A 15,504-nucleotide genomic window follows, 5' to 3' on the forward strand; every position below is an offset into this window, starting at 1 on the left:
CAGGGGACTGTAAGGTGAGGCACAGGAGCTGTGGGCTGTAAGCATCCGTGGGATTGGATCCAGGCAAACCCTAAGACACCTACTCGGCATCATATTGTGCAGTTAAGCTAATATTGATTTATTGTGAGACTTTAAGCACAAATAAGTGATTGCATTTTACATTAGTAACTCTGCTTTGTAGCTCAGTACTATGTCTCCTCGTAAGAGGGTTTCAGGGGCAGGTAACAAAAGCACTGGCAAATCACCGCCTAGGTCCAGGGGTTCCAAGGGTGCATGCAGGTTACCATCCCCCTCTGCAAGAGTGGAGCCTGCATCTCAAGACGAGTCAGTGCCCCTTTCAGGCTTTGCAGCCTCTCCTAATGTCGCAGCCCCGGTCTATGTCACTGAGGACTCCCTTAGGGCTTCATTGGAGAGTTTTGAAGGGAGGATAATGAATTTTATTTCTGCTTCCCTAAAAGATAGCAGAAAAAGGGGTAGATCCCCTCCCTCTGCTGAAATCCCTCTCTCAGACAGTTGCTCTGAAAATGAGGAGAGATCCCTATCTTTAGAAAGGGATCATGAGCAGTCGGATCAGTCAGAGGATGAGGAGCTAGTCCCCTCCTCCCAGGCACTCAGAAAGCAGGTGCAGTATTACACTGAATTGGTGCGTACCACGTTCAGAATGCCGCCTGCTGAAGTCGCTACATCCTCTGTCTCTTCCCTGGGAGTCAGGAAAGCCCCACAGACTGCCTGTTCCTTCCCAATTCATCCTTTAATGGCTGACTTGATGTATGAGGACTGGGGACATCCCGATAAACTGTTTACTCCTCCCAAGAGGTTTTCTATGAATTATCCCGTGGAGGAAAGTTTCACCAAGAAATGGGGGGCCCCATCTGTTGATGCGGCTATCTCTTGTGTGAATAAAAACCTAACTTGTCCTTTGGATAATGCGCAGGTATTTAAGGATCCAGCTGACAAAAGGCTGGAAACCTTGTTAAAAGCCTCCTTTTCCATGGCCGGCGCTGTGGTGCAACCTACAGTCGCAGCCGTAGGATTGTGTCAGTTTCTTAAGGAACAGGTCAAACAAATGTTTGAACTCCTCCCCAGCGAGGAAGTAGTGAAATATGCAGAGATGCCTCACATCTTATGTTTCATAATTGATGCGATTTTGGATTCTGTCCAACAAGCATCCCGTTTGTCCCTTATGTTGGTACACATGCGTAGGGCTCTATGGCTAAAAAATTGGGCCGCTGAGATGTCATGCAAAAAGCATTTGGCTGGGTTCCCATTTAAAGGGGAACGTTTGTTTGGAGAGGAACTAGATAAATTCATCCAAAATATCTCAGGAGGTAAATCTACACTCCTTCCAGTCAAGAAGAGTAAGCGTCCCTCATTCAGGCGTACTCTTTCTCCCGAAGCGTCAAGCTCTAAACAGTGGCGACGGCCTTCCCAGCCCTCCGCTGCTAGAAAGCCTCAGGGCCGAGCCCAGGGACAGAAAAAGACTTGGGGGCGGAAGCCTGCCAAGCAAACCTCCAAGACCTCCTTGTGAAGGGGCGCCCCCGCTCGGCCGAGTGGGGGGAAGGCTCCTGCAGTTTGCAGGCGCCTGGCGGGAGGAGATTCAGGACAAATGGGTGATCTCTTCGGTATCTCTGGGCTACAGGCTAGAATTTCAGAAGATTCCACCCTTTCGTTTTCTAAGGTCAAGGATCCCCAAGGATCCAATAGAGCGGAAATCGCTACTCCTGGCCTTAGATCAGTTACTATCCCAAGGTGTGATAGTAGAGGTGAGCCCGAAAGATCAGGGTTCAGGTTTTTATTCGAATCTCTTCACCGTCCCAAAACCAAACGGAAGTGTCAGACCTATCTTGGATCTGAGAGACTTGAACCGGTTTCTACACATCCAGACCTTCCGGATGCAGTCTATACGCACTGTGGTTTCCTCCCTGCAGGGAGGAGAATTCATGGCATCAATAGATATCAGAGATGCATATCTCCACGTGCCAATATTTCCCGCGCACCAGAAGTTCCTAAGGTTCGCGGTAGAGCAACGCCACTTTCAATTTGTGGCCCTGCCATTCGGCCTAGCCACGGCCCCCCGAGTCTTCACGAAGATTCTAGACCCTCTCTTAGCAACTTTAAGAGTTCAGGGCATAGCCGTCATGGCTTACCTAGACGACTTGCTTCTCGTAGAGAGAACTATAACGAGCCTAAGTCGCAGCGTCACCAGTACGCTAGAACATCTGGGCCGCCTAGGTTGGATTATAAACCTAGAAAAGTCGTCTCTGCAACCGACCACCAGGTTGGATTACCTGGGTCTCATTATCGACACCGCTCAGGGCAGGGTGTTCCTTCCAGGGCCAAAGGCCTTGGCCATTGGAGATCTGGTGCGCCTAGTTCTGGGCAGAAGATCTCCCTCTATTCGTCTATGTATGAGACTATTGGGAAAGATGGTCGCCTCATTCGAGGCCGTCCCATTTGCCCAGTTCCACTCAAGGCCCCTGCAAAGATGCATCCTTGCGATTTGGAACAGGAAGCCCCAATCCCTGGATCTTCCTATGCGTTTATCCCCCCGGGCACGCAAGAGTCTGGTTTGGTGGTTACAAACCAGAAATTTGCTAAAAGGCAAAACATTTCTTCCCCTCTCATGGAAGATTGTCACAACGGATGCCAGCCTGACAGGCTGGGGAGCCGTATTAGAGGGAACATGCTCGCAGGGAAAATGGTCTGCGACCGAAAGTCTGTTGCCCATAAATATCCTAGAGATTCGGGCAGTTTACATGGCACTCAGAGAGTGGTCTCACAGACTGCGAGGCTTCCCGGTTCAGATTCAGTCCGACAATGCCACCGCGGTGGCTTATATCAATCACCAGGGCGGTACCAGAAGTCTGGTGGCCCAAAACGAGGTGAATCGCATACTTGTCTGGGCAGAAGAGCATGTTCCGTGCCTCTCTGCAGTCTTCATCCCAGGAGTGGAGAATTGGCAGGCGGATTATCTCAGCCGCCAGCAGTTGTGCCCAGGAGAATGGGCTCTGCACCCCGATGTGTTTCGAGACATATGTTACAAATGGGGCACTCCAGATGTGGATCTTTTTGCGTCCAGATTCAACAGGAAACTGGACAACTTTGTGTCAAGGACAAGAGATGCACTTGCTCAGGGGTCAGATGCTCTGACGGTTCCCTGGAATCAGTACAATCTGATCTATGCCTTCCCCCCGAACCCGCTACTGTCACGGTTCCTGGGAAGGGTCAAGAGGGAGGCGAAGTCGGTCCTTCTAGTGGCCCCGGCTTGGCCCAGGCGACCATGGTTCGCAGAAATCATGAAGCTAGCAGTGGGCAGGCCATGGACCCTCCCCCTCCGGCCAGATCTGCTCTCGCAGGGCCCAATTTACCATCCTGCTTTACGCAGTCTGAATTTGACGGTCTGGCTGCTGAGACCCACATTTTAAAAGACCGTGGTCTTTCGGGGCCAGTCCTTTCCACTCTGGTCAATGCCAGAAAGCCGGCCTCCAGGCGTATCTATTACAAGATCTGGAGGGCATATGTTTCCTGGTGTGAACCCAGGAGATGGCATCCCAGAAGGTATGTCATTAGCAGAATCTTGGCCTTTCTCCAATCAGGCCTTGAATTGAATTTGGCCATAAGCACCATCAAGGTGCAGATTTCGGCCCTGTCGGTCTTTTTTTCAAAGACCGCTTGCATCACATTCCCTGATACGGGCCTTTATCCAGGGGGCTATGCGGATGAGACCGCCAGTCAGACCTCCGGTATGCCCATGGGATCTGAATTTGGTTCTCTCGGCCTTAGTAGCCCAACCATTTGAACCTTTGCATCTTGCTTCGTTAGTCCTCTTGACAAAGAAGCTAGTCTCCCTAGTAGCCATATCCACGGCTAGAAGGGTATCAGAATTGGCAGCTCTTTCTTGTAAAGAGCCCTATCTAATTATCCATAAGGACCGGGTGGTTATGCGTCCCAACAGGTCCTTTCTACCTAAGGTGGTTTCAGGTTTTCATCTGAATCAAGATATAATCCTACCATCCTTTTTTCCAAATCCTCAGTCCATAGAGGAAGAATCCTTACACACTTTAGATGTGGTTAGAGCAATCAGTCTTTATCTTCAAGCAACTGCTCAGATAAGAAAAACTGACTGCTTATTTATTCTGCCAGAAGGCCCTAGAAGGGGTCAGGCAGCGTCAAAGTCCACTCTCTCGAGATGGATCAGACAGGTTATTTCTCAGGCCTATAGCTTAAAGGGGAAGATTCCTCCTTTTCAGGTGAAAGCGCACTCTACTAGGGCTGTCAGTGCTTCTTGGGCAGTGCATCACCAGGCCTCCCTGGCTCAGATCTGTAAGGCTGCGACTTGGTCATCAATCCACACATTCACCAGATTCTATCAGGTGGATGTCAGAGGGCAAGAGGATATCGCCTTCGGGCGCAGTGTACTGCAGGCTGCAGTTTAGGTCCTCAGGTCCCTGGCGGTCTATGCTTATGATCTGTGTCTCCCTCCCCTCAACCTGAGCATTGCTTTGGGACATCCCACTATGTAATGAAGCTCCTGTGTCCCGTGATGTATGATCAAGAAAATGGGATTTTTATATACAGCTTACCTGTAAAATCCTTTTCTTGAGAGTACATCACGGGACACAGGGCTCCCGCCCCTCTTGGGTTTTACGTGGTTCTTATTGCTTTGCTACAAAACTGAGGTGCCTCCCGGATGGGAGGGGTTATATAGGGGAGGAATTCTCCTTAATTAGGGTCAACCAGTGTCCAATCACCAGAGGTGCCTATATAACCCACTATGTAATGAAGCTCCTGTGTCCCGTGATGTACTCTCAAGAAAAGGATTTTACAGGTAAGCTGTATATAAAAATCCCATTTTTAAGGGCCCTGGGCCAAAGTTTGGAGACCACTGCTCTAGAGGAACCCTAGGTTGATGGATGCCTCTAAGGCCGCGTACACACGGGCGGACTGTTCGCCCAACCTTGTCCGCTGAACAGTGTTTGGGCGGACAGTCCGCTCGTGTGTGGGCTTTCAGCGGACAGTTTCAGCGGACAGTTGGACGGACAAAGTCTTTCGGAAATTCCGAAAAACTGTCCGCTGAAACTGTGTTTGAGCGAACAGTCCGCCCGTGTGTGGGCCTGTCCGCTGTACTTTCGAAATGAGCGGACTGTTCCCGCTCGGAAAGTCCGCCCATTTCGAGCGCGTGTACAGGTAGGTCGGGCCCGCGAAGGAGACTTCGCGGGCTCCGCCGCCTGGAATGGGCTTAAAGGGGAACCCCAACGCCGAAAAAAATCGGCGTGGGGGTTCCCCCAAAGTCCACACAAGACCCTTGTCCGAGCACGCTACCCGGCCGGCCAGGAAAGGGGGGCGAGCGAGCGCGCCCCCCCTCCTGAGCCGTACCAGACCGCGTGCCCTCAACATGGGGGGGTGCCTTGGGGAAGGGGGGGCCGCGCGGCCCCCCCACCCCAAAGCACCTTGTCCCCATGTTGATGAGGACAAGGGCCTCTTCCCGACAACCCTGGCCGTTGGTTGTCGGGGTCTGCGGGCGGGGGGCTTATCGGAATCCGGGAGCCCCCTTTAAGAAGGGGGCCCCCAGATACCGGCCCCCCACCCTATGTGAATGAGTATGGGGTACAATGTACCCCTACCCATTCACCTGTGAAATAAAGTACAACAAAAAAACACAACACAGGGAAAAAATATTTTATTGCACAGCTCCGAGGGGTCTTCCGTCTTCGGGGGTCTTCTCGCCGGACTCCTCCGCTATCTGTGTGTAGCTCTTTTACTAGCGGAGGAGTCCGGCTTTCTTCCTCCCCGCCGCCGGCCTCTTCTCCCGACTTCGGGGGTCTTGTCCCCCTCTTCGGTTCTTCTGCCGGGCCACCGCGCCTTCTTGTAGCTCTTTTACAGGCGGTGGCCCGGTCTTCTGTCGCCGCTGTCGTCGCCGCCGCCGCCGCCTTCCGTTCTTGTTCTTCTTCTTGTTCTTCTTCTTCTTCTCCTGGAGATGTTGACTCGACGAGCTCTCCGGCCGGAATGCCAGAGCCACGCTGTGCGGTCACTTATATAGTGACAATGGGGCGGTGTCACATGGTATATGTCACATGGGTTGGTCACATGGGTTGATGTCACATGGGGACTATGACATCGTAAGGGGGCGGGGTCACCATGTGACCAACCCATGTGACATATACCATGTGACACCGCCCCATTGTCACTATATAAGTGGCAGCGGAGCGTGTCCCTGGCATTCCGGCCGGAGAGCTCGTCGAGTCAACATCTCCAGGAGAAGAAGAAGAAGAACAAGAAGAAGAACAAGAACGGAAGGCGGCGGCGGCGGCGACAGAAGACCGGGCCACCGCCTGCAAAAGAGCTATAAGAAGGCGCGGTGGCCCGGCAGAAGAACCGAAGAGGGGGACAAGACCCCCGAAGTCGGGAGAAGAGGCCGGCGGCGGGGAGGAAGAAAGCCGGACTCCTCCGCTAGTAAAAGAGCTACACACAGATAGCGGAGGAGTCCGGCGAGAAGACCCCCGAAGACGGAAGACCCCCCGGAGCTGTGCAATAAAATATTTTTTCCCTGTGTTGTGTTTTTTTTTGTACTTTATTTCACAGGTGAATGGGTAGGGGTACATTGTACCCCATACTCATTCACATAGGGTGGGGGGCCGGTATCCGGGGGCCCCCTTCTTAAAGGGGGCTCCCGGATTCCGATAAGCCCCCCGCCCGCAGACCCCGACAACCAACGGCCAGGGTTGTCGGGAAGAGGCCCTTGTCCTCATCAACATGGGGACAAGGTGCTTTGGGGTGGGGGGGCCGCGCGGCCCCCCCTTCCCCAAGGCACCCCCCATGTTGAGGGCACGCGGCCTGGTACGGCTCAGGAGGGGGGGCGCGCTCGCTCGCCCCCCTTTCCTGGCCGGCCGGGTAGCGTGCTCGGACAAGGGTCTGGTGTGGACTTTGGTGGAACCCCCAAGCCGATTTTTTTCGGCGTTGGGGTTCCCCTTTAAGCCCATTCCAGGCGGCGGAGCCCGCGACGTCTCCTTCGCGGGCCCCGCCTACCTGTACACGCGCTCGAAATGGGCGGATTTGCCTCCTCCTTACGTGGGCGAGTCCGTTCATTTCAAAAGTTGAGCGAACTGTTTGGCAAACAGTTTGCTGAAACAGTCCGCTCGTGTGTGGGCAAGTCCGCTCATGCAAATTTTGAGCGGACTGTTTGCCGAAACTGTTTGACGAACAAGGTTGGGCAAACAGTCCGCGCGTGTGTACGCGGCCTAAGCCCCTGTACACATGGTCGGACATTCTGCCAACCAAATCCGTCGGATTTTCTCAGTCAGATTTTGTCCGTCGGATCTTGTCCGAAACTGTTGCATACACACGGTCGGACTAAGTTGTCGAAAAATCTGATCATTCAGAACGTGATGACGTAATTTCGTTACGATGGGACTACATTCAGGCTAGTAGCCAATAGCTTTTATGTAGGAATTTGATCTGAGCATGCGTGGCACTTGGTCCGATCAAAATTCTCTACACATGATCGGAGTATGTCCGATCTAACCAGTTGGTCGGAAAATATTTCCAACAAGTTGGAAAATTGGGTCCAACGGATATTCAGACGGAATCAGTCCGATGCATACCACACACAGTCGGATTATCCGACGACACGGTCCGATAGGACACATTCCGACGGATTCTCCGACCGTGTGTACAAGGGCTTATACAAGCGATGTTCATCATACTTTATGAAAAGTTCTTTTTTTTTCCCCTTCTTTTGACATGTACTTATTCTCCTGCTTTAGAAAGAGGAAGATGATCGCCTTGTACCAGGCGAAGATGTCTGACAAGCAGCCGGAAGAGACCTCTGAAAAGCAGGCTGTGGTGACTTTGGAGAAAGACGACTTACCAGACGAGCACACGGCTCTAAAGAAGGAACCTCAGCCGGGCGACATCGAAGTCCAGTGGAAGGACGGGCAGATCACGTCGCTCTTCAGACACATGCCCGAGGAGGATGTGTAAAAAAAAAAAAAAAACCTGGACGTATTTATCTACAGGGCACTGAAGTTCACTAGGCTGGTAGTTTTGATTTGCAGAGTTAGGGTTGAGAACAGTGTCGTAAAACAGCGTTATTTTATTACAGGTTTTGCCTATCCTGCTCATAAGTATTCCATACCAGAACACCAAAATAAGTCCATTTCAAAGGACATTTCCATGTTAGAAAATACACAACAACAGCGGAGCGTGCTGAAACTTTTTACCGTTGTTGCTGAGATTGTGATCCATGACTTTTGACAACCTTGACAATAATTATACAGTAACACACATCTCAGCGCGGATAATTCAATGCTTAGTTAATCAGCAACAGAGGAATATATTAGATGACATTCCCGAATCCCTGCTCCTGCTAATGTCCAATGATGTCCGTAATGCGGCTCCCCGGCACCCCCTGTAGTTGACTTCATGCCTTAGAACTGTTTCTCTGAGTGGTTGGAGTAACTGCAGGAAAACTTTAAATCATGTTCAAAAGAAGAACGACTGTTACAGACATGGGCTCCACCTATATTACAAGGATCTGGAAGTTTAGAATTAAAAATGAATAAAGAGGAATTTGTATTGGAACGTATGGACTCACGCTGAAGTTCTTCTTTAATCCTTTGCGACCCTGTTGGCATTTAATGCTAAACTCAGAAAAGTTTAGAAAATGACATGTGGGTGTTCACCTTTGCCCCATATATTAGAGGGCGGGGGGTCCCCAAACTTTCTAAATAAAGGGACAATTTATTGTCCTTCACTCTTTAGAGGGGTCGGACCATGGCCAGTGAGAGTGGGAATCTTCCTATCATAAGTGGGAGTAAACATCGCCGCATTTGGTATTGGGGAGGAATAGTGCCCCATCATTGGTATCAGTGGGAGGAATAGTGCCCCATCATTGGTATCAGTGGGAGGAATAGTGCCCCATCATTGGTATCAGTGGGAGGAATAGTGCCCCATCATTATCAGTGGGAGGAATAGTGCCCCATGATCATTATCAGTGGGAGGAATAGTGCCCCATCATTGGTATCAGTGGGAAGAATATTGTCCCATCATTGGTATTAGTGGCAGGAATAGTGCCCCATCATTGTTATCAGTGGGAAGGATAGTGCCCCATCATTGGTGTCAGAGGGAGGAATAGTGCCCCATCATTGGTATTAGTGGGATGAATAGTGTCCCATCATTGGTATCAGTGGGAAGAATCGTGCCCCATCATTGGTGTCAGAGGGAGGAATAGTGCCCCATCATTGGTATTAGTGGGATGAATAGTGTCCCATCATTGGTATCAGTGGGAGGAATCGTGCCCCATCATTGGTGTCAGAGGGAGGAATAGTGCCCCATCATTGGTATTAGTGGGAGGAATCATGCCCCATCATTGGTATCAGCGGGAGGATTAGTGTCCCTACATTGGTATCAGTGGGAGGAATAGTGCCCCATCATTGGTATTAATGGGAGGAATCATGCCCCATCATTGGTGTCAGTGGGAGGAATAGTGTCCCATCATTGGTATCAGTGGGAGGAATAGTGCCCCATAATTGGTATTAGTGGGAGGAAGAGTGCCCCATCATTGGTATTAGTGGGAGGAATAGTGCCCCATCATTGGTATCAGTGGGAGGAATAGTGCCCCATAATTGGTATTAGTGGGAGTAATAGTGCCCCATAATTGGTATTAGTGGGAGGAATAGTGCCCCATCATTGGTATCAGTGGGAGGAATAGTGCCCCATAATTGGTATTAGTGGGAGGAATAGCGCCCCATCATTGGTGTCAGTGGGAGGAATAGTGCCCCATCATTGGTATCAGTGGGAGGAATAGTGCCCCATCATTGGTGTCAGTGGGAGGAATAGTGCCCCATCATTGGTGTCAGTGGGAGGAATAGTGCCCCATCATTGGTATCAGTGGGAGGAATAGTGCCCCATCATTGGTATCAGTGGGAGGAATAGTGCCCCATCATTGGTATCAGTGGGAGGAATAGTGCCCCATCACTGGTATCAGTGGGAGGAATAGTGCCCCATCATTGGTATCAGTGGGAGGAATAGTGCCCCATCATTGGTATCAGTGGGAGGAATAGTGCCCCATCATTGGTATCAGTGGGAGGAATAGTGCCCCATCATTGGTATCAGTGGGAGGAATAGTGCCCCATCATTGGTATCAGTGGGAGGAATAGTTCCTGATCATTACAAATAAAGTTATAATCCCGCAACTATCAATAATCAGAAAAGACTAACTGCTGCAATCACCGATATGGTCAATCCGTGGCCCAAAGTAAATATAAATAATAAGTGTGCGGTGCTGCACTGTTACAGGTAAGTGGAATAAACTTGAAACATATAATATAACTAATCAGATAGACAGAACACTGTGCAAAGTGTTAAGACAATAAACTGCCAAACAAACATAAAACATGACATCATCTGACTGAGCAGCAAACCAAGAATCAGCTATAAAGTAGAAACATGTCCAAAAGTGCAACTTCTGCAAGTACAATTCATGCAAATAGTGACTCATTCACAATAAATGATAAACATAACAACGTGACACCAATAAAGTCCTAGGCGACAGTGCTGGGGGGTGGGGGGTGCTCTTTCGTTTTCTTCCTATATAGTGACACCCAAGTGCAGGGTGGCCTCTCACCTCACTGCTGATGTGGAAAGAAGATCTGAACAAATGAATGGGGGGAGGGGAAACTACATGGCAAATGAGGTTCAATGTAGAAAAATGTAAAATAATGCATTTGGGTAGCAAAAATATGAATGCAATCTATACACTGAGGGGAGAACCTCTGGGGGGGATCTAGGATGGAAAAGGACCTGAGGGTCCTAGTAGATGATAGGCTCAGCAATGCCAAGCAGTGCCAAGCTGCTGCTAACAAAGCAAACAGAATATTGGCATTAAAAAGGGATCAACTCCAGAGATAAAACTATAATTCTCCCGCTCTACAAGACTCTGGTCCGGCCGCACCTGGAGTATGCTGTCCAGTTCTGGGCACCAGTCCTCAGGAAGGTTGTACTGGAAATGGAGCGACTACAAAGAAGGGCAACAAAGCTAATAAAGGGTCTGGAGAATATTAGTTATGAGGAAAGGTTGTGAGCTCTGAACTTATTCTCTCTGGAGAAGAGACGCTTGAGAGGGGATATGATTTCAATTTATAAATACCGTACTGGTGACCCCATAATAGGGAGAAAACTTTTCCGTGGAAGGGAGTTTAATAAGACTCGTGGCCACTCATTAAAATGAGAAGAAAAGAGGTTTAACCTTAAACTATGTAGAGGGTTCTTTACTGTAAGAGCGGCAAGGATGTGGAATTCCCTTCCACAGGTGGTGGTATCAGCGGGGAACATCGATAGTTTCAAGAAATTATTAGCTAAGCACCTGAACGACCACAACATACAGGGATATACAATGTAATACTGACATATAATCACACACATAGGTTGGACTTGATGGACTTGTGTCTTATTTCAACCTCACCTACTATGTAACTATGTAAGAACATATGTGGATAATATTGGAGATCCTAGATCAGTGATGGTGAACCTTGGCACCCCAGATGTTTTGGAACTACATTTCCCATGATGCTCAGCTACACTGCAGAGTGCATGAGCATCATGGGAAATTTAGTTCTAAAACATCTGGGGTGCCAAGGTTCGCCATCACTGTCCTAGATGATGAAGTCACGTGGGCGTGACGCTACGCGTTGGGACAGACAGGCACACCGGAAGTGACGTCGGAATGCGAGCTCGCTGCTCGTGGATTACATGTTTTTATTTCAAGTATGAGTATATCAGCTGTTGTCTTTGAATAAATATCATTATATCATTGCTTTTACATACTACACTATCTGGGACCCCTTCTTTCTTTCTATATACCTGATGGGTAAGCCCGGGAGGGACCCCCAGAACATCTATTTGTCCTGAAGAAGTATATTTATTACACTCATCTGGGTGGGAATCATCAACCAGGAGAAGAAATCCCCCCCCCCCCCCAGAGGAAATCGTTTTATTCATCTACTGGAGCCCACAGCGAGACTGATCACATCATCTAGGATCTCCAATAATTACCCCCATATGCTGTTACCTTACAGCAGTAAGGTGAGAGGCCACCCCGCACTTAGGTGTCACTATATAGGAAGAAAAAGATACCCATCTATATTATTTATCTGCACAGAGCGAAAGAGGGATTATATCATGCCACCCACCCCCCAGCACTATCACCTAGAACTTTATTCGTGCCATTATTATGTTCACCATTTATTTTGCATCAGTCACCATTTGCATTAATTGTACTTGCAGAAGTTGCACTTTGGACATAGTTCCTCATCATTAATATCAGTGGGAGGAATAGTGCCCTATCATTTGTATCAGTAGTAGGAATAGTGTCCCTACATTGGTATCATTGGGAGAAATAGCACCCCATCATTGGTATCAGTGGGAGGAATAGTGCCCCCTTATGTTGGTATTGTTGGGGGCAATAGTGCCCCATCATTGGTATCATTGGTAGGAGTAGTGCCCCATTGTTGGTATCATTGGGAAGAATAGTGCTCCATCATTTCGAAGAATAGTGCCCAATCATTGGTATCATTGGGAAGAATAGTGCCTCATCTTTGGTATCATTGGGAGGAATAGTGCCCCATCATTTCGAAGAATAGTGCCCCATCATTGGTATCATTGGGAAGAATAGTGCCTCATCATTGGTATCATTGGGAGGAATAGTGCCCCATCATTTCGAAGAATAGTGCCCCATCATTGGCATCATTGGGAAGAATAGTGCCTCATCTTTGGTATCATTGGGAGGAATAGTGCCCCATCATTTCGAAGAATAGTGCCCAATCATTGGTATCATTGGGAAGAATAGTGCCTCATCTTTGGTATCATTGGGAGGAATAGTGCCCCATCATTTCGAAGAATAGTGCCCCATCATTGGTATCATTGGGAAGAATAGTGCCTCATCATTGGTATTATTGGGAAGAATAGAGCCCCATCGTTGGTATCATTGGGAAGAATAGTGCCCCATCTTTGGTATCAGTGGGAGGAATAGTGCCCCATCTTTGGTATCAGTGGGAAGAATAGTGCCCCATCATTGCGAAGAATAGTGCCCCATCATTGGTATCATTGGGAAGAATAGTGCCTCATCTTTGGTATCATTGGGAGGAATAGTGCCCCATCATTTTGAAGAATAGTGCCCCATCATTGGTATCATTGGGAAGAATAGTGCCCCATCTTTGGTATCATTGGGAGGAATAGTGCCCCATCATTGCAAAGAATAGTGCCCCATCATTGGTATCATTGGGAAGAATAGTGCCTCATCTTTGGTATCATTGGGAGGAATAGTACCCCATCATTTCTAAGAATAGTGCCTCATCTTTGATATCATTGGGAGGAATAGGGCCCCATCGTTGGTATCATTGGGAGGAATAGGGCCCCATTGTTGGTCTCAGTGAGAGAAATGGTGCCCCATTGTCGATGTTAGTTGGTAGACCAGTGTTCTATGTTGTTGCAAGGAATAGCGCCCCAAGGGCCGGATAAAAGCAAGCAAAGGGTTGCAGTTTGGAGACCACTGGTCTAGGGGGATATAATAGAGAAGTATATGTACCTTATTCATGGCTCCCTCAGCAGCCAACACTCTTGAATGTGGATTGTAGATGGGCTATTGATGGCATTAATTGTGCATACTGGAAGTGGTAGGCAGGAAGACTGCATAAACCGAGCTATCATGCATGTTAGCATGTGTTGCAATGGGAAAGCCCGTATATTTACGTGCTTCCTAACATACCAAAAATGGTGCACATGCCATTTCTGGCAGTGCAATGCAAAGCTGGACATTGCATTGCCCCACATTGTGTTGTGCTGCATCCATTGGCAAGGTGCATTGTGATGCGATTCAGAATGGATGACACCACATTACACCAACACACGTAGCACGTATAGCTGTAACACGGTAATGTGAATGGGCTCTCAATGTATGTCTGGAAATTAGATACTTAAAGAGTAAGTCCCCTTTTGTTGACAAAAAGCAATCCCCTCTGGGTGATCAATGTACATTGCAAGGATTTTATTTTTATTTTTTTTAAATCTTTTTATTGAACATTGCAAGGATTTTAACAAATTTTGTTGCAGAGTCCTACCTTTAGTTGCTCTTAACTAGAAATAGTTGTGGAGACAGGTAGAGCAAAAATGAAGGGATTATAACGGTGCAAAAATCAAACCAAGAAATAGTATTATGATAAAATCTTCAAACTTTATTAACAAAATTATCTTAAAAAGTAATGTGAAAAAACATAAGCCTAAACCCATAAATGTGGTCTGTGAACTTTTTAAAGTGGCGTGAAGTTGAATCCCGACATGTTTCGCCCTATGTATTGGGCTTCTTCAGGGTATGCTATCCGCTTGGGTTCTTAGCCTTCTAATAAACAAAAATATACAAATAGGATATCATAATTATTACATAAAAAGCAATTTTTTATATATATATATATTCTCTCATGTATAATTACACAAAGCATTTACATTTTATTGAACTTTATGCAATAGAAGACAAAGTGCTAATTCCACTGCAAAACCTGCAGATGGCCACAGGAGGCAGACAAGGACCAGTCCATGTCTGCCTCCTGTGCTCACCTGCAGGTTTTGCAGTGGAATTAGCACTTCATATTCTATTTGAATAAAAATTGTGACTATTGTCACAATTTGTGTTATTTCCAGAATACAGGGTAAGCATATCGGATAGATAACATGTGCATACACTTGCATAAAGTTCAATGAAATATAAATGCTTTGTGTAATTATACATGAGAAAATATATATAAAAAATTTGTTTTTTTTATGTAATAATTATGATATCCTATTTGTATAAGTTTGTTTATTAGAAGGCTAAGAACCCAAGCGGATAGCATCCCCTGAAGAAGCCCAATACATATTGCGAAACATGTCGGGATTCAACTCCATGCAGATTAAAAAAGTTCAGACCACATTTAGGGGTTTAAAGTGGAGGTCCACCCTAAAGTGGAGCTTCCGCTCATTGGAACCCTCCCCCCCCTCCGGCGCCACAATTGGCACCTTTCAGGGGGGAGGGGGGTGCAGGTACCTGTACAGTACAGGTATCTGCACCCACTTCTGGCGTAGATTCTGCAGAAACTACGCCCCTTTCCGCAGAATCTACGCCCCTTTCCGAAGGTCCCCCGCTGCCTGCTGGGAAACACACGAATCCCAGAGACAGCGGGGACCATCCTTATTGCGCAGCGCGACTCGCGCATTTGCAGTAGGGAACTGAGAAATGAAGCTGCAAGGCTCCACTTCCTGATTCCCATACCCAAGATGGCGACGGCAGCACCCGAGAGACGGTCGAGAGATCGGCTTCGGGTGCCGACATCGCGGGCGCGCTGGGCGGGTAAGTGTCCTTATTTTAAAAGTCAGCAGCTGCAGTATTTGTAGCTGCTGGCTTTAAAAAAAAAAAAAACGGCGGACTCCCGCTTTAAGCTTATGTTTGTTCATATTACTTTATTATAATTTTGTTAA

The 15,504-nt window shown here is 48.0% G+C and overlaps 1 protein-coding gene across 4 annotated transcripts in view; it reads left to right on the forward strand.

The window, feature by feature from the left end:
• Positions 1–8,580, forward strand: part of LOC143958226 (organic solute transporter subunit beta-like) — a 56,477-nt gene extending 47,897 nt beyond the window's left edge. For all 4 annotated transcript variants that reach the window (XM_077467727.1, XM_077467728.1, XM_077467726.1 and 1 more), the window contains one exon: positions 7,764–8,580. In XM_077467727.1, the coding sequence (XP_077323853.1) occupies positions 7,764–7,980 (217 nt within the window). In that variant the 3' untranslated portion in view covers positions 7,981–8,580. The remainder of the gene's footprint in view (positions 1–7,763) is intronic.
• Positions 8,581–15,504: the final 6,924 nt, after the last annotated feature.

Source organism: Lithobates pipiens, unplaced genomic scaffold (genome assembly GCF_037356315.1).
Source record: "Lithobates pipiens isolate NorthernLeopardFrog02 unplaced genomic scaffold, aLitPip1_a1.2 Scaffold_6, whole genome shotgun sequence".
Classification (NCBI taxonomy): domain Eukaryota; kingdom Metazoa; phylum Chordata; class Amphibia; order Anura; family Ranidae; genus Lithobates; species Lithobates pipiens.